We start from the raw sequence: 25,260 nt of genomic DNA, 5'->3' as shown, positions 1-25,260 counted from the left end.
TGTCCTACTGGGAGGAGACCTCGGGGAAGACCTAGGAAACGTTGGAGGGACTATGTCTCTCGGCTGGTCTGGAAACACCTCAGGATCCCCCCTGGAGGAGCTGAAAGAGGTGTCTGGGGAGAGGGAAGTATGGGCATCCCTCCTGAGACTGTTGCGACCGCGACCTGGCCCCGGATAAGCGGTTGAAGATGGATGGATGGTCAGACCTTAGAGGTTTGGTGACATCCAGGTTAAACGTCTTCTCTTCCTCTACATGCAATTACCACTTTAGTGATAAAGATGATAAGGACTGCCAGGATTATTTTAGGTTTAACAAGAACCTTGCTGGGGTATTAGGCTGCTATTATGTCTTTTGATAACTCTGCACTTAAGCTTATTTTTGTTTTCTGCTTGAAACGTATCATCATATTTCAAAGGTTGAAGGGCAAGCTTGAAATGTCAGAAGTTATTTCAAAGTTTCACACAAAACATTAGGGATGAAAAACGTGACAAAAATGTAACTCCTACCATGGAGGCCCCACCACAATTAATTTGACTTATACATAATTAATGTAAAGTGACTCAAATATATCAGAAGAATTCAGAATAACCTCCTCTTCACCATCCAGTCACTGCAGATGCACCAAAGCAATTTTATTTGTCTCAGCCAGGGTCATCCGCCAACACCACCATGAGCAATCCAATCTAATATTGTCACAAGACTAATTATCGCACATCTTTGGTTGTAGTGAACCGTCATCTCCCCCCGACCTGTATAAAAATTGTATCTTTACCATTTTATTGAAGAATAGTCCATTTAATTTATAAAAATGTTCTTTAATTGAAGGGAAAACAAAAATGCCCAAGGACTGGAAAATCATAATAAAAGGAGAGTTTAGATATAGGTATTATTATAGATTAATTTCATAACCACTAAAGCTAATAGGTAAATTCATAAACTTATTTCATTACAACTTATTGTTTTTCTGAAGTAACATAATTAACCTACTGTTATTGTGTAAACTGTTCCACTTATGGTATCATTAGTAACATATGTCCACTTTGGTGAGAAGTGTCTCCTCTTCTCTTATGACCTACTCTCATGTTCCAAAGTAATTTCGAATGCATATTTGTTGATGGTTGTGTGGTTAGGAAGCATTGAGGGTTAACACTATTGCTAAATTAGGACTTCGAATTCAGCTTATCTGTCTCTCAAATATTTATCTGTCCTTCTCTCACATCATCATACAATACAGGTCACTTGCAAGTTCCTTCCAATACACCTGACGTCCTTCCCTTGAACCTTTAATAGTAGAATATACCTACAGAGCCACTTCTCATGTCACATGTTCTAAAAATATGTGCTTTTGGAGTTTCTAATTGTTTTTCATATGTCAATGAAACCAGTCTTTGTAGACCATATGAATAAGCAGACAACTTTTCATTATTCAGTTGGTGTGCTTTTATTTGCCTTGTGACTACATCAAAAAGGTATTTGCTGTTCAGCTCTGTCCATGCCAAGAAATACATAACAACGCATAAAGGGAGAAGGAAGCTCAAATGGCTTTTAAAAAGAATAAAAAGGTTGTATCAATTTCCCCAAAAATACATCAAGTCGAATGGGCAGGCAGAGCTCACACTTTAAGGAGTTTCTGGCTCATATAAAAAGGGATATGTTTTTCCATGTCATGTCTCATTTGCTTGTTCAACAATCAACCCAACTGGGCCAAATAATTGAGTCCAGCTTTGAGTGTGTGAGTGAAAAAGAGAAAGCAGAATTGATTTATACACTGAAACATCTATAATCATTGAATAGTCGCAATAAAGCTTGAACAGAAGGCAATGATTCGATTAAAATGCACCCTTACTCAGAATTACTCCACAAACTAATGCGTCTGAGGCCTAATAAGAAACATAACTAAATATGCTCTTTATAATGAGATGAACACTTAGTTCTTGCCTGAAGCATTATTCTGCTTTGTTCTGGTAGAAAAGATTTACTATTTGGTTGTTAATTCAAAGTCATAACTATAAATTCCTCAAGTGGACAGGACAGCAACAGTGAACTCTACTCTGCCTTTACCGCTAAAGCTACAGATCATTGCAAGAAGAACTGGAAGACCCTCGGAATCAATTCCTGACTGTTCTGCACTTTACATCTCATAAAGTTAATAAAAGGAAAGTTGAGATCATAAACAAAACTATGACCAAAGTGCTGGAAATTTAATCATTGTGAATTTCTTTTTTCACCTTCTTCGACATTGTGAGATCAGACATTTTTCTATATTTTCTTTTTTTATAATACATGAATGTTTAAAAAATAGTTTGTGTATTATATGGGGCAGATATAAAGAAAAAAATGAATTCACCAAATATACATATTTGTCTTTTACAACTCCAGTAACGTGTCATCTTTGGAAAAATATTGTAATAATAATTTCACCATTAGTTTTGACAATTGGGAGATCAAAGACGAAATATGATGGTCATGATACCAACTAGGGAGGCACGGTGGTGCAGTAGTTAGCGCTGTCGCCTCACAACATGGCGGTTCTGTATTCAAGTCCCGCTCTGTGCGGAGTTTCCATGTTCTCCCCGTGTCTGCTTGGGTTCTCTCCGGGTTCTCCGGCTTCCTCCCACCTCCAAAAGCATGCGTTTCAGGTTGATTGGCCGGTCCCAAATTGCCCGTAGGAGTGAGTGAGCATGATTGTCTGTCTTTGTGTGTGGCTCCGCGGTGCACTGGCGTCGTGCCTGCAGTGTCCCCCGCATCACACCCTAGAGAGATAGGCTCAGCTATGGCGGATAAAGTGGCAGAAAATGAATGAATGACTGAATGATACCAAGTATGTTACTTTGTCTCTTATTTCAGTGTAATTTGTTTATATTTCTCAAATTGGATTTTAGGGATCCTGGTCCTCCTACTTCCAGTCACAAGCACCTTTTACCCCGGTGCGACCAGAGAACTGAACACAGCACTCTGACAGTAGATGTCAAAATGCTGTTGGAGTGTTTCCAATCATGTCCACTGTGCAATGTGTTTGTTTCCATTGCTGCTATCGAGCTTTCTGCTGCACATTTTTATTGGCTCCTTTTAAATACATTTCTATAATTTACTGCTACGGTATTTTTATTATTTATTAATCTGTTTTGCACCACCGCAGTTGTCTTTAAAATTTCATTGTACACTGTGTATGACAATAAAAGCATTCTTTTTCTATTCAATTCAATTCAATTCAATTCTATTCTATTCTATTCTATTCTATTCTATTCTATTCTATTCTATTCTATTCTATAACAATTAATAACAATGTTGATTACATCAAAGAAGTTTTGATTGTCAGAATTTTGTTGTCAGAATGCCTTTGGTATTTCTAGGAAGATCAGGTCGATTGGGATTCAAGGCCGTCTGCCCGTCAGTAACATATACCATCCCTTTGGGGTCAAGACACTGGTGTGGACCCCAAAGGAGTGGTGTAAATATTGTCATCATTGTTGAAATGATGAAGTTGGAGGTGGAGGTTGTATAAAACAGTGGCATGAAAGAATGAGAGGATGGTAGAGTCAAACGTAAAAGACACCAGCTGGGCTGCTGTGCTGTTGGGTAACAGCTAATAAACAGCACAGCATGAGAAAATAAAGTATAGATAAAGTGAGCTGAGGTTTAGTCTTCCTGACTGAACTTAGATTAAAGATTTGTTTTCTGTGTACTTTCTTACTGTTAATAAGAAAGTATTAACAGTAATAATCTTCAGTTTTCAAAAAATTAAAAACACATATGTTTTTGTGACGTGTGTGTAAAAAAGATCTGAAATTCTGTGCTCACAAAAACACATGTGTCTTTGGATGCTAATAAGTCACACAGTGGGAGTTGTAATGACAAGGTCTGACAGAAGGGCAAAATGTGTATGAATGGGTTACCAAAGCGCGTTTGCCAAAGAGCTCACTGAACCGCTAAAATCCCTCATTAAAGTCTTTGCAGTCAGCTTTGAGGTGTTACTTATACACACATTCTTAACTTGTCTCCTTTTATAAAGGCTAATAAGCACATTAAATAGGAGTACTCATTTGGAACATTGTGTAACATGAATAAATATTGTGCAAGCAGAGACTGGATAATGTGTGGATGATGTGTTGGAACTGATTGAGCAAATGTGGGAAAATATCATGGAAAATATTAGCAAATCGGAAAATGTTACAGGTACTTGGAATAGGAGAGATATTATAACAATATAATGCCTTCTGACCTTGTGATGACAAATCTTCCAGAAAAACATGAAATCTCACCCTTTGCTCTCTCGTTTGCTCATTCAGACAAGCACACAAACATACACGCACGCACACACACACACACACACGCACACGCACACGCACACGCACACACACACACACACACACACACACACACACGTACCTACACACCAGTGCGTGGTGAGGATTATTTCACTAATGAGTTGGTTTGGCTGCAGTTGAGTTATGGGCATGAGAGCATGGTGGGACCTCGCTCCAGAGCAGCCTGAGAGAGTGTACTGAGTGCAACTAACACCACAGGCTGCCAATGTCCTCGACTGACTGATTTATCAGTCGCTGTGTTACTGGTGACAGACGTGACACACTTTTGTGGATGGGTGTCGTGACATGACCATAAACCTTTTGCAGTAAATATCCATCCTTTACACGAAGTCATCGGGAAATTTCTAAATTAGAATGCTTCACCAAAGATTGCATTTTAAAAAAAAAATCTGTATGCATCACTTTCTTCACTACAATTGCAGGAGCTGAGAAATATTGCTTATCAAATAAGATATATTGCTCTGACCTGAAGTCAAAGTTTGCTTCCTGATAAAAATATTTTTTTCTGCACTATGATATTTTTTTGTTGCCTGTGTCAATGTCTACTGGAAATGTAACTGTGAATATGTGTGTCGCTTCATTATCTTATCATACTGCATGATCAAAAGGCCCCATTGGACAGTTAGAGAGATGCAGAACAAGAGACACAGAGAGAGAACAAGTAGAGGTAGACTAAAGCGGGCAGTGAGTAATTACCTACAGCTGCTGTGCTTAGTTTGAGAGGTATAAATCTGTAACCACATCAGAAATTATCCATAAAATTTACAGCTTAGGAAAACCATGTGTGTGGCTCTTTAGCACTCCTTAACCTACACAGCTATATTCAATGTCACACTGGAAAAGTCCTATGAGCAGTCACAAATTTTCTGAGACGACAGTACACAGCGACATACCTGTATGTCATATCAATATTCGAAGGAACAAAAGAGGGATCTTGTTACCATAACTTAATGTAACCTCAAATATGCTCCAAAACAGGTAAATAGACTAGTGGAAAAAGCAAAGCTCTGAGCAGAAAATCAATCACTTTAATGAGTCGATGTGACTTTAAGGAGTTATGAGGACTGGGCAGAAAATGGCCTCACAAAAAAACACACAACACACACAAATATATAAATGACAAGCCAAAGACTGTAAAACAGAGAGCAAGAACTAACTTTCTCACCAGGAATGGAACCATTCACACATCTGAGATCAATTAATTTGTCTGACTGTTCATTAACTTCTCAATGAACTGAAAAGGTACATGCAGCGTTGAACTACTGCATTGTGAGAGGATGTCTGGATGTACAAATGGATAACACAGTGAGAGCATCTTGGAGAAATAATATTGTAAAGTTTGATTCTCTAACATTGTTCTCAGTATGAAACATGTATCTGTCTTAGATGTAAAAGTGTGAAACACAAACCACTGACTGCGTATAGTCCCCTTCCTTTAGAAAACACCACCACCATCTCTTTTGAACTTGTGTTTTAAGGAACAAATCTTTATTAAATTAGCAGAAAATCATGAAATCACAAATAAATATGGCTTAATGCAGCAAAGATAACTTGGATTACAAGTCAGTGATTCAACTTAAAGTCAGTTGTAAAATGACACCATATTACCAAATTAAATGTAGGGTTTAGTGTTAATTCAGCTAGCTGTTATATATAGTAAACTAAACAAACAGTTCAATCATTCCATAGGAATTATCATGTATCATGTTCAGTGGGTTTAAGGTAAATGCATGGGAGAGTCCTACATTTGGGGTTGCATCTGTCCCCAGGATGATCCCAGTGAAAGCATTAAATGGCGTCAGTTGACAGGAGGAGGTAATAAAGCTGTTTATTGTCACAGGTGGGGCAGTGTGTGATGCTATTGAGGTTGTGGGCCCAGCTGGTGGAACCAGCAGAGTTTAGATTGGAGTCCCATCCAGACCATGCCTGAGGGTCCTCTCCATGATCAAGTGGAGATGTTTACATGCAAATGCAGTTCTGATCCTGTAATCCTTTCAAAAAATAAGACCTTGTTTGGCTTTCCAGCAGCCTCGTAAAAATCTATCCACTGTTCATTCAATAAAAGTCTTCCAACACCTCCCCAATTAGAGTAATCAATGTAAAAATGAGTGCATACATTAATAGGTAGACTTTAGATAATTTTACACATTTAATATGCCCAGAATTATTTAGAAGGTGTAATGGTAGAGGAAAAGTCAAAGAACCCTGAAATTCATTGGATTTCTTTGGGGAGCATAAATTTTTGATTAGTGCATTATTACAGCAAATTTAGGAGCTATTATTTTATTATTATTATCCATTCCTGCAATTGCAGTGTGTCCTTGCGCAAGATGCAGAACCAGAAATTGGTTTGTGAGTGGGTGAAGACTCAGTGAATAGACAGGCTTGACTTTTTTTTAGTTACTTGAAAAGAACCATTGGCAACAGCACTAGCTACTGCAGTCCTGTAACAGTCACTTATTTACTCTTAGTTATAATCACCAGTGGAAGACATGTAATTAAAAAGTCAGCATGGACTCTGACTCCAAACCTACCCCAATCCAACAGAAATTATGGTTCTATTATACTTAATTATGTTTGGGGATCACATGGGTGTGATCTCAAAGGCCAGAGTGTCCTTTCGACTTTTCCCTTCAGGGATCGCCACAGCGAATCAGTTGCCTCCATCTAACCCTGTCTGTTGCATTCTTTTCTCTCACACCAACTACCTTCATGTCTTCTTTCACGACATCCATAAACCTCCTCTTTGGTCTTCCTCTAGGCCTCCTGCCTGGCAGTTCAAAACTCAGCATCCTTCGATCAATATATTCACTATCTCTCCTCTGGACATGTCCAAACCATCGCAGTCTCACCACAGTTTTGTACACCTTTCCTTTCATTTCAGCGGAAACTCTTCTGTCACACATCACACCTGACACTTTCCTCCACCCGTTCCATCCTGCCTATACAAGCTTCTTCACCTCTTTTCCACACTCTCCATTGCTCTGGACTGTTGACCCTAAGTACTTAAAATCCTCCACCTTCTTGATCTCTTCTCCCTGTAACCTCACTCTTCCACTTGGGTCCCTCTCATTCACACACATGTACTCTGTCTTACTGCGGCTAAACTTCATTCATCTCCTTTCCAGGACAAACCTCCACCTCTCTAGCTTCTCCTCCACCTGTTCCCTGCTCTCAGTACAGATCACAGTGTCATCTGCTAACATCATAGTCCATGAAGATTCCTGTCTAACCTTATCGGTCAGCTTGTCCATCACCAAAGCGAACAAGAAGGGCCTCAGAGCTGCAGTCCCACCTCCACCTTGAACTCCTGTCACACCTACAGCACACCTCACCACTGTCTTACAGTCCTCATACATGTCCTGCACCGCTCTCACATACTTCTCTGCCACTCCAGACTTCCTCATACAATACCACGGTTCCTCTCTGGGCATCCTGTCATAAGCTTTCTCCAGATCTACAAAAACACAATGCAGCTCCGTCTAGCCTTCTCTGTACTTCTCTATCAACATCCTCAAAGCAAACACTGCATCTGTAGTACTCTTTTTTGGCATGAAACCATACTGCTGCTCACATTGCTCCCTTAGACTAGTTTCAACTACTCTCTCCCATAACTTCATTGTATGGCTCATCAGCTTTATTCCTCTGTAGTTGCCACAACTCTGCACATCTCCCTTGTTCTTAAAAATGGGCACCAGCACACTTCTCCTCCATTCCTCAAGCATCTTCTCATTATCTAAGATCCTGTTGAACAACCCAGTCAGAAACTCTATCATCAGGACGGAGTGTCTTTCCACTGTTCATCCTCTTCAATGCCCTCCTCACTTCATCCTGACTAATCTTTGCTACTTCTTGATCCACAACAGCCATCTCTTCTAGTCTTTGTTCTCTCTCATTTTCCTCATTCATCAACTCTTAAAAGTACTCTTTCCATCTTCCCATCACACTACTGGCTCATCAATAGACTTCCACCCCTATCCTTAATAACCCTAACCTGCTGTACATCCTTCCCATCTCTCTCTCTCTCTCTGTCTTGCCAACCTATTGCCAACCAAGCATGCAAGTCATCCTAAGCCCCTTGTTTGGCCTTTGCCAAACCTCTACTTTCACCTTACGCGGCATCTCTCTGTACTCCTGTCTATTCTCCTCAGCCCTCTCAGTGTCCCACTTCTTCTTAGCTAACCTCTTTCCCTGTATACACTCCTGTACCTCCTCATTTCACCACCAAGTCTTCATATCTACTTTCCTTCCAGATGACACACCAAGTACTCTGGTAACTGTCTCCCTCTTGCAACACTCTTCCTTTTTCAGCTTCCACCATTTTGTCCTCTGCTCTGTCTTTGTCCTCTTCATCTTCCTCACCGCCAGAGTCATCCTACACACCACCATCCTGTGCTGTTTGGCTACACTCTCTCTTACCACTACTTTGCAGTCACTGATCTCCTTCAGATTACACCTTCTACACAAGATTCAGTCCACCTGTGTGCTCCTACCTCCACTCTTAATGGTCACCCTAGGTTCCTGCCTTGAACCCTGCTCCTAAACTTCTAACCTTGTTACCTTTCCACCTGGTCTCCTGGACACACAGTATGTCTACCTTCCTCCTCTGCATCATGTCAACCAACTCTCTTCCTTTTCCTTTCATAGTTCAACGTCCCTACTCTTAGTCCTATACTCTTGGCCTTCCTCTTCTCTCTCTTTCTACAAACACACTTTCCACCAATCCTTCAACCAACAGTAGTCCAATTTCCACTGGCACCCTGTAGGTATACAGCACCGATGGCGTTGACCGATCCAGTATGGAAGTCATAGATTTGATTCACATGTTTGATTTGGCAAAAGTTTTACGTCGGATGCCCTTCCTGACACAACCCTCTGTATTTATCCAAGCTTTGGACCGGCACAATAAGACACTGGCTTGTGCCCTCTTGTGGCTACATTAAAATTATCTTCAATAGATAGTAAACCACTTTATGACTGACTACAGTGAGTTATGCTAGCTTGACAGCTGGCCAATGAAATAATGTGTCCCTCTCTGGTGCTCAGTCGTGGTTTGCCCTAGGTCAAGCCTCTCTGACTCCTGCCAGACCACCATACATTAGCAACAGGCTTTACAGTGGTCCAGTAGCTTTACCCACTGGGATGGCGGATGTAACAAGCTATTTTCCACTTTTCATTCTGCTGTTTCCTACAGTTGAGCATCTCAGTGCTGATCAGGCCCATGAATCTAGAGTCCTTTCAACAAATTCTTTATTACTATTCCCTTTGGAGACAACCATGCCGTTTCCTTACCCTCTCTTTACAGAAATGACTCAACACCTAGTTCAGTGGTTCCAAAATGGGAAGATATATTCCATAATTCTTGTTAAATTTTACTAGGACTCTCAAGTGTCTGGGTTCACAGAGTTTCTCCTGCTTGCAATCCAGCTGACTAATGCTTCCACATAACCTCTCATATTATTCTCAGATTCCGTCCTACCAAGTATTTATATTACATTAGTTCTCCTGATATTCTCAGAACCTCCCCCTTCAAGTTTTTTTTTAATGTCCTGCTGATTATCGAGAACAAATAAAAATATATCTGTGTCTTATCACAGCTTTGGATTAGCCATCACTTAGGCCATATGAGAGTATAAGCAATATGTTATTTGCAATCCTACGTCTGCAACATAGGAATTGTCATTAGTGAACATTCAAAAATAGTGCATGTCCTAAAGGTGCTGACTAGATCAAAAACCCATGGAAAAACCCAAATGGCTGGAAACACTTATGAGCCATTCTCCTCCACTGTTTCAGTCTACAAATAAACTCCAGAGAATTTTCCAAAGCTGCAACAAAGTAAAAGAGAGAGTAGGAGATTGAGATAAAAAAAAATTTACCTTTAATTTGACTTTCTCATGCTATGTGCATTTACAATGTTTTCACATTATGTACTGAAATAGTATAATAACTGCAGAGGGGCTTTAGACTATGTCAGAAAAGCCCCCTTTTAATTAATGAGATGTTATTTTAGCTTGTTAGGTACTCTAACTAGCATAAAGTAGCATGATGTATGACTCTTAAATATGATCAAATTCACATATTATTCATTTTATAGTCACATGTCTTAACAGTTTTGAATTACTAATTACAAAGGAATTATACCATTAATGGCTGGTTGTTCATTGAGGTTAAACTAATGTCATCCAAGATAACGAAAAACAGTCCAGTCATGTCCAAAGGTAGATTCTTCAACCAGCTAATCAACTTACAATGATTTTGCTGAAGTTGAAAATTTCTCATGTAGATGTTAGTAATTTACAGAGTCTTCAACTCGGTCAAATAGTGCAGCGCTGACCGCAGACGTCCTGTTGTCAGCTGCTGATGATCAAGCACAGTACATTCTTCAGCTTTTAGAAATAGCCGGTGTTTGACCAGGTGTTTCCTAAGGTTGGATGGGTTACCGTGGCCAGCTTTGCAAACAATTGAGTGTTGTCTGCTTTGAGGTTCAAAAAAATGCAGCCACACTTCCAAAAGAATCGGAGAGACTATCATATAGTATTTTTATTCTAAATATAACTTAGGAGTTATAATTTTTTATATTTTTACCATTACTTTTATTCAATGGAAGTTATGTAGGTATGCTGCCACAAAAAAACAAACAAACAAACAAAGAAACAAACAGATAAATAGCAAGTCACAAATAGTGGCTTTTCCATGCTTCTGCTACACTCCTCACAATTTTTTTGATGATTCAAAAAAAATAGCTCCTTCACCCTTTTGTGGTGCAATAGGACTTTGTCCCCACATCATTGGATGACTCATTTGTGAAATGGCACTTAATGTACAATGAGAGGGTCCAGGGTTACATTGTATTTTTTCAGAAGACATCATTGCAAATAATTATGGACTCCAAGCAAGACCAAAGGATTTTTTGGTAGGATTTCAATCCCAGCATCTGCGTTCAGTAATAAAATTTGAGGATAAATTTTGAAATAAGTACGAAAACCTTTTCTACTTTTCCAGCTTTTGGACTTGAACACATCAGAAAAAGTAAGTGATCATCTCACACATGCAACTTTTGGATTACTTCATCATTTCAAAGTATTAGTTTATGTACAACATTAGTGAAATGAATTTCAAGTCTAATTAATTTTTGTAAAAAAGTTTTGGCCAATGAACAAATACTAAAAATTTGTTGTTAGAGACTTTGGATGAATTAAGCGTGCTGTCGTCACATAATTAAATTTCAACCTCAAGATAAGATCTGCACACTTGCCATGTAAAATGCTGTCAATACTGGAATGTTAGTGTTCAAACCAAAGTCATGTGGCTAAGGCAACGAGACAGCACTTGCAGTTATGGATATTTTTAATACAGCTGTAATGATATTGATCAAAACAGAAACCTCCCCAAGAAATGGAATCAACGTCCATTGTCCAGCACATTTGGAGACATAAAGTGTGGCTGCTCAATGTATGGATGTTAGAAACCTGATTGTGTTTCCTGATCTTAAAAAAATAGCAAAAATCAGAGCAAAGTCAGCAGAGAAGACAAAATAATATATAGTGGTAGATGCTGCTTCCAAATGTAGCCCTTATCGAAAATATAGCATGAGCTGAACAAACACAGGCCCTGTTTTATTGATGTACCAAAGAGACCGTTTACACTGGTTGTATAATAACCCATAAACAGCTGAAATGATTGGAGGAAATTGTTTTTTGTTAAGTTTCAGATACCTTGATTTTATAGATCCAATCTCCAAGTATGGCATCATGAACCAGTTTACAACATCTAGTTTGTGATTAAAACAAAAAAGGTTAACAGAGATCAGAAAAGACTCGTACTCTCCTGTGAATCTTTCACGTTTGAAGGAACTAATGTCAAAATAATAATAGCAGTATCCTAAGGCTTAGACTGTATATTATATGACGATTACAGATTTTGAGCCAGGGTTGTCTGGGAGAGACTCAAACGAGCCAGTAGCGCTCTTCAGGGGTCACTGCTTATGTCTGAGGGGAACATAAACAAAGCTGTTCAACTGCTTTACAGCTTTGGAGGGTTTACACTAAACACTAAATATAAGTAATACTTTGAGCAGTGCATGCTGCCTTGAACCCTATGATTATCTAGTTTTACTTCTTCTTCCTCAGGAAGCAATACTGAAAATAAGAGAAATTACAGATGCATGAAGGAGCAGAAAAGTAGTGAGGGAAAAATAACAAGTGAAGATGGAAATCTACAAAGTTTGCCAAATGGTTTGGTGGGATTGAGAGCCAGTATAGAGTAGCTGCTTCTCCTTGTGGTGCTGGTCTTAATCAGCATCACATCATGGGCTCATGAGCCGTGACGTGAGAGAGAGCCTATGAAAAACACACAACACATAGTTGTTTCAGAATGAAAGAAGAGACGCAGTGGCCAGTGTATTGCTTGTTTTTTGAATGAGTGTGTGTGTGTGTGTATGTGTGTGTGTGTGTGTGTGTGTGTGTGTGTGTGTGTGTGCGTGCATGTGCGTGCATGTGAGTGTGTGTGCACAAGTGAGAACAACAGAATTTTGTAATTAAACCCGTTTCCCATACAATTGAGTAACAAGGGATAACCTCAATCTTCATTCATCTAACAAAGGACCAAACTCTCATGAGAATGAGCGTGTCAGTTAAATGGTTTCTCATACCCTTCACCAAAGACTGAGAATAACTCACTACTGGAAATGAGAAGACTTCTGGTATAACTGTAATTAGGTATAACTGCATATGTACGTAGAAGTGTATTCCAATGTTTAAAAAAAATTCTTTTATTAATTCTATTTAATTTCCCCCAATTTAAGCAATTACAAATTCTATGAAGTATCAGCATATTTGAAAATGCCTTCCAACCGAATAATAAAACCATAATACACCACATATTCCACACTTACTTATAATTGCATTGTAGCCTGTCTAAATAATATCAATGGAATATTAAGTACGGTACTAAAAAAATTATTGACAGCACCCTATTTTACCATGATAATGCTAGCTGGTGAAAGATTTTGTGTTGAAATCAACAGAAGGAGAGCTAATAAGTTGTTAATAACTCCTGCTTTGTGACTGTTGACAGTTTATGATCAACAGAGTGAGTGGTCTTACATGGATGGAATTTTAACATTGAACAAAAAAAAGAAACATAAGTTTGTGTGGAAAACAAATCTTTAAAATGAAAGATAAAGAACCAAAAAGAAAAAGAACTTTTTCCTCTAAAAAAAAATCTTTGGTTATGATTGTTTAGAGCGGTGCTATGGAAATTGAGGCATGTGTGGTAACAGCGGCCATTCCAACAAAAATATGTGGCTGCCTTTTAAGATCTGACTTTGAACTATCATGGTTCATAACGAAATGCTTCCATAACTAGGAATGCACAACAACTTAAACAGCACACTCATGTAACTCCTATTTTAGAATCACATACGTATGTTCCTGTGGTAAAACTAGAGCGATGAACAACTTGGCTCAGTATTAAGATTAATTATTAAACCAGCCCTAACCTTAATTCTAACCCTAAGCCTAACCCTAACCACAAGTTGTATTTGACCAGAAACCAGATACTGTGTCACTGAAAAGCAAACGACACAAAGTAGAAAATCGAAAAATCGAATACTAGAAATTTCATAGAAATTTGTATTAATTCTAGTATTTCTAGCATTATTGGCTATAATAATTTTTGATTATTATAGTCAATAATCACAAATAACAATACTCTTGTGAAACTGATCCATAAAAGCAATACCCAAGGAGTAAATGACATTGACAACAATGCAGTGGCAGTTACAACATGGCCAGGTATCCCTGGCAACCGGGAAAGTTGCCAGGGCAGAGGGGACTCAACATTATACAATTTTGCAAATGGAACGGTGTGATTTAATGTTATTTTGTTTTTTTCTATTTTGGATTACATTAAAAAGGGATTAAATACAAAATTGGGTGCTTTGTTCTATTAGTTCTACAAGCTCCTTCATGAATGAGAAGAAAAAAAGTCAATAGGCAAGACTGTATCTCATGCTATAGTGTGGACTGTGCAATGAACATGAAGCCAGGAGAGTCTATACAAGGTGAAAGCAGAGGCAGGATATACAGTGCAGTTTTCCCTGCACTGTTTCAAGTCATTATCAGGCAGCTGTGGTGAACCAAACCTCAGCAGCTGTAAAACAGCCGACAAGCTTCCTATTGCAAAGCTGTTTATTTGCTTGTTCTACCTTTCAGGAGAAGATACACTGTGTCATTTCATGCCAACCACACAACCCAGTTTATGCAGAGATACACACCACAGTACGTGCATTCACTCACACACATGTCCTCTCACACGCTGGACAGATGACCAAGAGATAGACACCCAAAAAAAGGGAAAACATGCTCTCTCACACAGGAAGCAAATGTAGGATCAGTTCAGGACCAGATTTGACTTCTTGACACCCAGTAGCTCTGCATGGTGATGGATTGTGACATGTCCCAAAAGAAAAAGAAATGACAATGTAGCAGCACTAGAGGGGCACTACTGGAGTATATTATCAAAAAAAACAAAAAAAAACATGCATGTTAAAACCTCTTCTTGGTGGATGAAATATTTACATTTTAGTTCTTATTAAATTTGATTTTTAACGAGCTATGACTGATTTATAGATTTATACGAATGCTTTATGGTCATGTATAGTCGATTTATCTATAAATCTGAACATTTATACTGTGCATTCAGGTATCAAAAGACAAAAAAAGGCTGCAACTAATTAAAAACTTCATGCTGGAGTAATCAATTTACCATTTTACCTTCACTAAATAAGTTAATTTGTTCTCTGACTTTCAACTCAGAGTAAAAATAATGGGAGACTGTGGATAGTCTGTGCTCAAAGTAAAGCACTAACTCATTTCACCTTTTCCGTGATGCAACTTGTCCATTTTTTCAAAGCCTGTATACACAAAGAACTCACCATATATTTGAGCATTTGAAAATGTCATCCTTCTTTTGAAAATCTGAAATAGTTAATGCTTACAAAGCAGCCAGTGTCTATATTTCACACCCTAAAATCTTTCTGCCTCCTTAATTTTGTGCTTTGGCTTTGCCTGGTTTGTGTTTGAATGTTTGATCAGAGCTCTGTGCACAACATCCTGCTCATGTATTTTTGTGGATCATTTTTATTGGGAACAAATCATTTATTTTTCCTGGAAGTGAAGTGATTTATGGGTCCACTTTTTTTTTTGAGACCCCTGTTAACCCACCAAATATGTGCACATACAACGCTTGCGTGCCCACAGAAACACACGGACCCACACACAGATTTGTTCACTTTTAAAAAATGCAGTCAGATTCATAAATAAAACTGGCATTCCCTCACAGACATAGTCTCTGACACCCCAAAAAGATTTACTGTGAGGACCCCCCACTGCATCTCGCCCTCTTAGTCTGCAGATTTTTACAAAAATTGTCCAATGGCTAGCATGAATTTGCTTGTGAAGGAGCAAATGAAGATGTGGATTTGGATTTTTGCCATGGACCACTGGAAGCAGTGCTCAAAAGTATGGCTTTATTGCGCCCTGAAAAATGCAGAGTCCACACAAAGCAACTTCGAGCCACCAGCAAGCAGCAGCATGTCGTAATTGTGTTTGGAAAAAAATTACATTACATTTGTCTTATTGTGACAAATGAGACCGCAAAGAAGTTTTAAGTGACTGAATTGGTAAAAATTGTCAAATGCAAATAAAGGACAAATAAGAATGAAAGATGAACTGCTTTACCTAGTGCAGATCTGAGGCTGATCAGATGAGTCTCAAATGTCCATTTTTTATTTTTTACTTTTTATTTTTTAATAAAAACCCTTCTGCTTAAGGTAACAACGTGTCTCTTTATCTGCTGCCTACCCTCGAGACAGCATTATGTCAAAATCTGATTCTGTGCTTTGAGTCAAGCTAACAGTGCAGCTTCAGAGGTTGAAATTTTCCTGGTTAATAGTGTTGGTTGAGATTAAACTATGTAAAAAAATCACTGCATACTATAAAATTGTATTGATATTCATTGCCCCCTCAAAATAAATTTGTAATTTCATGGCCTCATGGCTTTTTCTCCACTTACTGTTTCATAGAGTCAAATAAAGTTTTGTTGAATTGAACCCCAATACAGGATGAACTGTTTCAGTGTGTCTGATTATCTGACGTTTCATCTGGTGGTCATCATTTCTTCTAAATTTCAATTAGGTAATAAAACATGAAAAAATGCAAGATAAAGTAATGACATCCCAACCGCTTAAGGTGTCTGATGCAAGCTGATTTTCTCAGCTAAGATGCTGACGAATTAGTAGCACATCTCTTGGCTTTTATCTTTTTTTCTTATTCTTTGGAATTTGCCATTTTAATATTGGTGATTTTCATGTGAAAGCCAGACTCAACTGGAACACCCCACCTGAATATCTATCCATTGAAAATATGTTGGTTTGTCATTTTTAGGACAGCACTGAAGTTGCACAATTGTCCATTTTATGATACAGGTACATTGATTAAATCCCAATTACTGTACTTGTCTTTAATTATTTTAATCTTGATCTTAGAGTTACTTGTTTTGATCTTGAATTGCATAAAGCACTTGGTAACTGAGTAGAACACCCTTTTTATTCTCTGTAACAAACACACAATTCAAACAATAAACATTATAACATCACCAGGTCAACAGGAAAATGCCATGTTGACCTGGGTTCAGTCTCCCATTTCCAATGTCCCAGATCTGCTTGTAAAGACAGATAGTCCATGTTATCACAATATGCAAGACCGATAACCTGACAGTCAATAGATTTCCAGGTTTGAAACCTGAGTTCGGCTTTCTGCTGGGGACAATGGATGGACTTCAGTTGCAGAGGAATTATCAGGCAGTGGCAGAGATTATTACTTAAGAGTCTCAGGTTGGGAATAAGAGGTTTTTGATTTTTATCTCACCAAAAGAGACACACAAAGGAAGGAAAGTAGACAAATATTTGTAAGTTTGTCGTAAATTAAAATATACAAGTTGACGTTGAAAGCAAAAGATCAAATTCAATACAGTGCGCCCTCGTTACTCGTGGTTAATGCGTTCCAGGAACCACACGCGATTATCGAATTCCGCGATAAAGCGATTAACTATTTATCTTATTATTTAAGATAATTTAAACATTGATGAACCCTCCCCATACTGATATCAAACCACCTTCTATCTGTATTACCTTTTCCCACACTCTGATAGACCGTTTAAAGCACTTTTGTGTCTCACGGAAGTCCGAGACTCACAGAATGTAGCACACCTCCGGATGCTATCAGCCAACAGAATGCGCGTACGGTGACTGCCTACCAAAAATCCGTGATGAGGTAAAGTCGCGAGCATTGACGTGCAAATGCGTGAGGTTGCACTGTAATTTAATATTGCTTAAATTTTCAAAACACCCAAAATGTACTAGATGGTAGTATTAATACTGAATCCTGAAACCCCCTTGGCTTTTTAGTAGAGCTTCAGTAAACAACTAGACCTTATTATTATTAATTTTTATTTGCATCTAAAATAATTCCAACCTTAAGAAATGTGAAATGAAAATTAATTTAATTTGCTTTAAATTGTTTCTCATAATTATTTCCAGGAAAGAAGTATAGAGAAAGGAAGTTCAGAAAATCTGTAAACATAATGTGAATGAAAATGTGAAAACATGAAACATTTATTTATGCTGTAATAATTTTAGTTAACAACTTTCATAGTTTTGTCCTGTGGAATGAACTCTGTATTCTTTCACAAAATACTGAATGGGAGATCAATCTTGCTCGCAAACCAAATAATCACTATCAACCACAGCATGCATATTCAATTTAACTTGCACACACACACACACACACACACACACACACACACACACACACACACACACACACACACACACACACACACACACACACACAAGGATACCTGTACGCATGACACCATGTGAAGCAAGAGGGAGGTGTCAATGTTGAGCTTTTGAAGTGAAAAGTGGGCTGGAATATTCCAGCAGGTAAATGTTAGTGATACTGTACAACCCCCCGTCGGACAGCTTTTCTACTCAGGTAGACATTCCTGCAACCACTTCACCATTTATCTTTGCAAAAGGTAGGAAATAATCTGAAAATCTGTGAAATTTATTATTTCTCCTGTGCTGCAGATCAGAAATCACAATGTCAAGCTATCAAATTCAATGTCAGATCCACAGAATTCCAAGAATCTGTTTTCTGTGTACATGTGTATGATATAAGGATATACGTATGTATAAGCATTGTTGTCTTCAACAAACATTTAGATACTAACATTCATTCACATATTATAACTGTCTATTGACGGAAATGTGTCATATTAACATTGTTGACGACTTAACTGAACGCATACTTTTATACAAAATTAGAGGTTGCTAGGTATCTGAAGTTGTCACACGCAGTTGAAAATAAAGTGATAGTTTTTAGGCGATGGAACAATTGGTAATCTGAGCCACAGGATTAAGAGCAGCAACACAACGCTGGAATGCTTAAAAAGCAAAACGAGATGTGGTCAAGGTGATATGCAATGTTTGTGATCATGTTTCACAGCAGATTGATGAGATGTTGAAATACTATTGATGCATTTGGTGCAGTTCTGTTCTCTGAAATCATTGAGCAAAGAATGCCTTTGAATGATATAACTGCATTAAGAAAAGATGAGTGTTGTTTTAAGAAGACAAGAATGAGTAAAGCAGCATCACTGCTGACAAAACAGGCTGCTGACTGTTTCATAAATACGAGAATTATGCAAGACTAGTAAATCTTGAAGGTTGTGTTAGCCTTGATGGAAAATCCTAGTGGTGGTCACAAATGAAAATCAGAAACAGCAAAACAGAGAGGTACTGTGCTGGATCCAATGAATCCTACAACTAAAAGGTTAATTCCTGTTTGTTCTCAAGTGCTTCCTCTTTAAATGCAAATTTAGTGATTTGTGATGAAGCAAAACCAAACCAAACATGCTGTGGTCCACTTGACTCTTTGAAGCTTGGATAAGTCATTAACCTTCAGGAACAGGCTGAGACACAGATTCGCCTCATGGACACTTACTTTTAAAACTGCAGACATCAGAGGAGGTTGAAATTTTTCGATAAACTCCTCTGGAAAAATTCATGACAAAAATGGTGTGATCTGAACACTGCTGTCAAACAATTAATTTGGTAGAAATATTTAGCAGTGTTAAGGCTTCCAAGGTCATTGAAGGTGGTAGATAGCCCCAAGGCATAGCTAAGACCAACCACCCATGTACACAGTTCTGTTCCTCTGACCCACAGATGGGTGGCACAATGTCATTTGCAGTAAGTGAGCATGTAATGGAGTTGTAAGTGCCCCAAGCAGGGGAAGCCAATTGCCCAAGTTGTTTCCAGAGTTCATCCCTTGATTCCTATTGTCAACGGTGGATGACAGACTTTAGACTACAAACAAATCCACCGGGAAAAAAAAGTTTCTGTGAAAAAAAGCGACTCAAACTTCGAAAATCTAAAGAAACACATCTCTGTTCACAGGAGAGCAGCAGAAAGGTCAGGATGTGTTTTGGTGCGGAGTGGTTGTCCTCTGTGATGTTTTGTACACAGAGCTGCTTGTTTCAGATCATAAGCTCCACGAATTGGCAGTGTGTGTGTGGAGAAAACAGCTCAACCTAGTGGGTCAACACAACACAGGGAACTATCAGGGCCGGCTAATACGTGTGGTTTGGAATGTAAAATTGCTTAAATTGTTACTGAGGCAGAGCTTTTTAATGTTATGTATAATGACTTTCTATTCTTTTCTTGATATGTAAAAGAATTATATATACAGTATATTACAATTTTATGACGATCAGAACCTGGGCTATGTACGGTGGACATTAACCACAGGTTTCTCTTTACCATTTACCAATTATCAAACAATTGATTAAAAACAACTTTTTGATATGGTAAATGAGATTCTTTTGTGGTAAAAATCACTTACACAGTTACTTGACATATACACATGTGTTTTTCGTGGTTAGTTGAGTAAAACTGAATATATATATATATATAGTTACCTGTGAATGCTGCAGTCAACAAAGCATCTTCAGGATTTCCAGTAGGATGCTGCCTTTCTGTCCTGTCATCCATATCAGGGTCTTTAGGAGGGGATTATGAGAAACTAGTAGGACATTATTTTCTATGACCTCATGGAGTGAGCTCCACAGTTTGGCAATGGGAATGTTTGCGGTAGCCAGGAGAAAGTGGAGTCTGTGACTGAAGCCCAGTTCACTCAGTCAGATAGCGGTGATTCAAACCCATTTTTGTTTTGGGCGTAGAGGATGCTCTCAGTGGTTTGGCTATGATTGACCCGTCCTCTGCCTGTGATCGCGCCATTGCACTATTCTAGTTTCCACTTTCATTTTTCCTTCTCAGCTTAGACCAGTTCGGTCCAGTGGAACTTCCGTTGTTGGCGTTCTGACAGTTTTTTGACCTCCACCCAGAGAGAAAGTCTTGGGCCAGTGCTTTGCTTAGCAGCAACGTTTGTATGGAAATATTAATGCTTGTCTGCAGAGAGTTACATTAACGGAGCAAAACATATCCCATGTGGCACATCAAAGTACTCATCACTAAACAATTATTTTTGATAAAATTAAAGAAAATTTTCTGCACATACACATATTAGGTGTACACAAGTTAGGTGTATTAAGATGGGATGCATTAAAACAGAATGTCCTGCTTCCTATGTAATCTCAGTGCAACAAAGTAGTCTTCTTTTCCTTTCGGCTTTTCCCTTCAGGGGTCGCCACAGCAAATCAGTTGCCTCCATCTAACCCTGTCTTCTGCATCCCTTCTCTCACACCAACTACCTTCATGTCCTCTTTCACTACATCCATAAACCTCCTCTTTGGTCTTCCTCTAGGCTTTCTGCCTAGCAGTTCAGAACTCAGCATCCTTCTACCAATATATTCACTATCTCTCCTCTGGACATGTCCAAACCATCTCAGTCTGGCCTCTCTGACTTTATCTCCAAAACCTCTAACATGTTCTGTCCCTCTGATGTACTCATTCCTGATCCTATCCTTCCTGGTCACTCCCAAAGAGAACCTCAGCATCTTCTGTCTCTAAACCAAACAACATTGCTGGTCTCACCACATTTTTGTACACCTTTCCTTTCATTTTAGCTGAAACTCTTCTATCACACATCACACCTGACACTTTCCTCCACCCGTTCCATGCTGCCTGTACACACTTCTTCACCTCTTTTCCACACTCTCCATTGCTCTGGACTGTTGACCCTAAGTACTTAAAATCCTCCACCTTCTTGATCTCTTCTCCCTGTAAACTCACTCTTCCACTTGGGTCCCTCTCATTCACACACATGTACTCTGTCGTACTGCGGCTAACCTTCATTCCTCTCCTTTCCAGGACAAACCTCCACCTCTCTAGCTTCTCTTCCACCTCATCTGCAAACATCATAGTCCATGGAGATTCCTGTCTGACCTCGTCTGTCAGCCTGTCCATCACCATAGACCATGGTCCTACTGCGGCTACATTCAGTCCAACAAAGTAGTATAGAACGAAAAAGAACTAAGCAACACAGTTGACTGTTGTAATGGGTTTTATTCTCTCCAGGCAACTGTCTAATTAAGATTAAATGTACTGACAGTACTAAGAAAAAGGGGAAAAAAACATACATGCTAAACTTTCCTAGATTTCCATCAGTAAAATTACCCTCTGTAGCAATCAAAGTGCTGATAGTAACTGCTGGTAATTTTTGTCCCATTTTACCTTCTGTTCTTGTTTTCAACAGTGCTGCTTCATTATTGTAGCTTATTTATAGTAAATGCTACTGTATGGTGACCAAAAGGTTATGCATTTCCAGTGATCAGTCAGTGTTTTGAGACTGCTGTTGTTTCCTCTAACAACCTTGGGTGGAAAAAAAGGCGGAAAATGAAAAAAAGTTTAGGCAAACAGATTTTCTGTATCACGGCAATAGGGAAAAAGCCTTATTAAAGCATTCAAAATGATACAGATGTAATATATGCATGAAAAGACACATTTCTACAATATCCCCTATTTGAGCACAAGCAAAAATGTTATACTGACAAACATGAGTTATGTAGGGTTTTGTTTTTTTGTAAAAGACAGCTTGTGTATCCTATATCCAAATGTGGGTCAGACATCTAACAGCTTTCAGAAGCTGTTGTTAGCAGAGTTGGCTGTCTGCTCTTGCTGTCATGACCTGCATTGCTCTAATGACCTCCCCTCAGTGTTTTAGGTTAGCTAAACAACAAACAACTACAAAGCTCTTAGTCCATATTGACAGACGTTAGAATGTTCCTGTTTTGGTTTGATCCAACTGATTTACAATTGAGGTATGATAGAGAACTATGTCTAAATGTTTACAGTCAATGCATTCATTACGCCTTTTGTTTATTATGTAACACTCATTGACGATATATCTAAATATTCCTTTCTATATTCTCTACAGATTCAGAAAGATGCATAAACAATACAAATCAGTGAGTCCCACTGATGAAATCAGCATCAATACTGAGAATGGACCTCGACCAACAAAAAGCCGCTACATCCGTAAAGAAGGCACCTGTAATGTTGTGTTTCGCCACGTTCCAGAGGAGTGGCTGCTGTTTGTAACAGACATCTTTACCACTTTGGTGGAAATCAGATGGAGAGTGATGTTCCTGATCTTTGCCCTATCCTACATCTTGTCTTGGCTCTTCTTTGGCGTTCTGTTTTGGGTGATAGCTCTTGCTAATGGTGACGTCAAAGACCACACAAATGAACCTTGCATGTACGAGGTGCGTAGCTTCACAGCGGCTTTCCTCTTCTCTCTAGAGACACAAACCACCATTGGCTATGGCTTTAGAGGGATGTCTGAGAACTGCATGGTTGCCATCATCATTGTCACTATACAAGACGTGATCAGCTGTTTTATTGACACATTTGTTATTGGCATCGTTGTCGCCAAAATGGCATCAGCCAGGAAGAGGGCACAGACAGTGGGTTTCAGCAACTGTGCTGTTATAAATCTCCATGACGGATCCTTGTGTCTTTCCTGGAGAGTTGGGGACTTCCGCAGGCACCACCTGGTGGAAGGGACAGCTCGAGCACAAATTGTCCATTCGACTGTGCATGCAACTGGAAAAGTGGACGTGGCATATGAAGATCTAGTCATTCAGCAGAAGGAAATCATTTTGGTCACACCTACCACAGTATTTCACAAGATCGAACCTAGCAGCCCTCTGTACAAGATGAGTTTGGTAGATTTGAGGAATGCTGACTTTGAGCTGGTAGTGTCTTTTACCTACACTGACGACTCCACGGGTATGCTTCATCAGACCCGAACCTCATATACCCCAGTTGAAATCCTCTGGGGTCACCTGTTCCAAGAGATGATCAGGGTCAGCAGAAGGCACTATAGGGTGGATTATACCTTGTTCAATCACACTGCTAGGGTGTTGGTGCCTGAGGTCAGTTCTGAGCAGTACGATCACAAGAAACGACTGCGCCTCTCTCCACGACCTTCACCTCGATCTTCCCCTGGACATTCACCTAGATCTTTCCCACGCTCCTTTCCAAGGTCGCAACAAAAAAATCATGAAGATAAACTGAAACTGCCAACAGTAACTGTGGAACTTGTGAATCATAGTCACCCTAAGCCAACTGAGTCAACATCTCAAGGAAACAATTAAAGGGGGACATTTTGACTCTTCCAAACAAACTTACAAATGATACATAGGGCAGAAAGATGTTGTGCATTTTTTAAGAACTCACAAGTGAAGAGGAATATTAAAGATGCTACAGAATCTCAACTATCTCTCTGGTGATGGTGACAATTCTGGCTTCTGTGTAGCGTGTGATTTGTTAAGACACTTTATCCTTAGTGATACTCAACTTTTGTCAAAGCTTGGAGTTCAATCACTTCCACTAAACTTACAGGTGACACAAATCTTCCTCATTGTGCGTAAAAAGAGATTGTATGAAAAATCATTTGTTAGTATGTTAGTGGTGGTGGAATCCCATTTGGTCAGTTATTACCAGACAACAATGTTTTCACACAAAACTACTGTAAATTATTTGATCTTCAAGCTGTTTATTGCATAGGATTTTTGTAAACGACAAACATTTGGATTGTGTTTCTTGTCGTAGAACAAAAGTTCTGAATATGAAGGACATTTTGATTTCAGATGGACAGAATTAACTAAACACTGCTCTGTAAATGCAAATATGTGTAAAATGTGTTTGTCTAATCACCTATTAAAAAAAGATCAGTTCAAAGAATGTGATGGTATTCGGGTGATCATGCCAATGCTGGATCCCAATGTGGGTAGTGGTAGTCCTGTATATATTTATTTAATGAAATTTCACTTCTTCAGAGAAATTAAATCAACTCATCATTGGTCCAAGTTTCACTCCTATAGAACATTTGAAATATCATGCCGACAATCTAACATACAAACAAACTTAAACAAAATATGTTTACAAAAAAAAAATATTCCTGACATTTGAAATTCTACCTAAATACAGCAGAATATACGTCATTACAGTACACTGTCTGAGAACAGGTGCATTAATTTTGGAAGTACAGTACAAGAAAAATTAGAAATTGTACAACTAGAAAGTTGCACAACTCCAGCAGCCATAATATTTTTGAAGATAACCTAAGGTACAAAACGGTTCATTAAGGTATTTGCACTATGTGATAAAAGCAGCTTAAATATATCTTCACTCTGGATGAAGGAAGACATAAATTAATACACAAAGCATATTTTCATTAGTAATTTCAGAACTGAAAAATTTCAATGTGTGGCATTGACCATCACTCGGAAAACATTCCAGTATATCACCTGACTTGGACTACAAAGCTCTGCAGTGTGCACGATACTATCTATCTATCTATCTATCTATCTATCTATCTATCTATCTATCTATCTATC

General features: G+C 38.7%; 1 protein-coding gene across 2 annotated transcripts; it reads left to right on the top strand.

The window, feature by feature from the left end:
- Positions 1–11,224: 11,224 nt before the first annotated feature.
- Positions 11,225–24,569, top strand: kcnj16a (potassium inwardly rectifying channel subfamily J member 16a). 2 transcript variants are annotated; one of them, XM_068305824.1, is made up of 2 exons: positions 11,225–11,361; positions 22,794–24,569. In XM_068305824.1, the coding sequence occupies exon 2, from the start codon at positions 22,804–22,806 to the stop codon at positions 24,013–24,015; it is 1,212 nt and encodes a 403-aa protein (XP_068161925.1). In that variant the 5' UTR covers positions 11,225–11,361; positions 22,794–22,803; the 3' UTR covers positions 24,016–24,569. The 2 variants fall into 2 exon arrangements, with proteins under 2 accessions (XP_068161925.1, XP_068161924.1); XM_068305823.1 differs by lacking the exon at positions 11,225–11,361 and adding an exon at positions 18,354–18,432.
- Positions 24,570–25,260: the final 691 nt, after the last annotated feature.

This window comes from Antennarius striatus, chromosome 21 (assembly GCF_040054535.1).
Source record: "Antennarius striatus isolate MH-2024 chromosome 21, ASM4005453v1, whole genome shotgun sequence".
In the NCBI taxonomy this organism is placed as follows: Eukaryota; Metazoa; Chordata; class Actinopteri; order Lophiiformes; family Antennariidae; genus Antennarius; species Antennarius striatus.
This window is presented reverse-complemented; position numbering and strand designations above follow the sequence as displayed.

Coding starts and splice junctions, on each gene's coding strand:
- kcnj16a (XM_068305824.1), top strand. CDS start 22,804: ATGCATAAACAATACAAATCAGTGAGTCCCACTGATGAAATCAGCATC.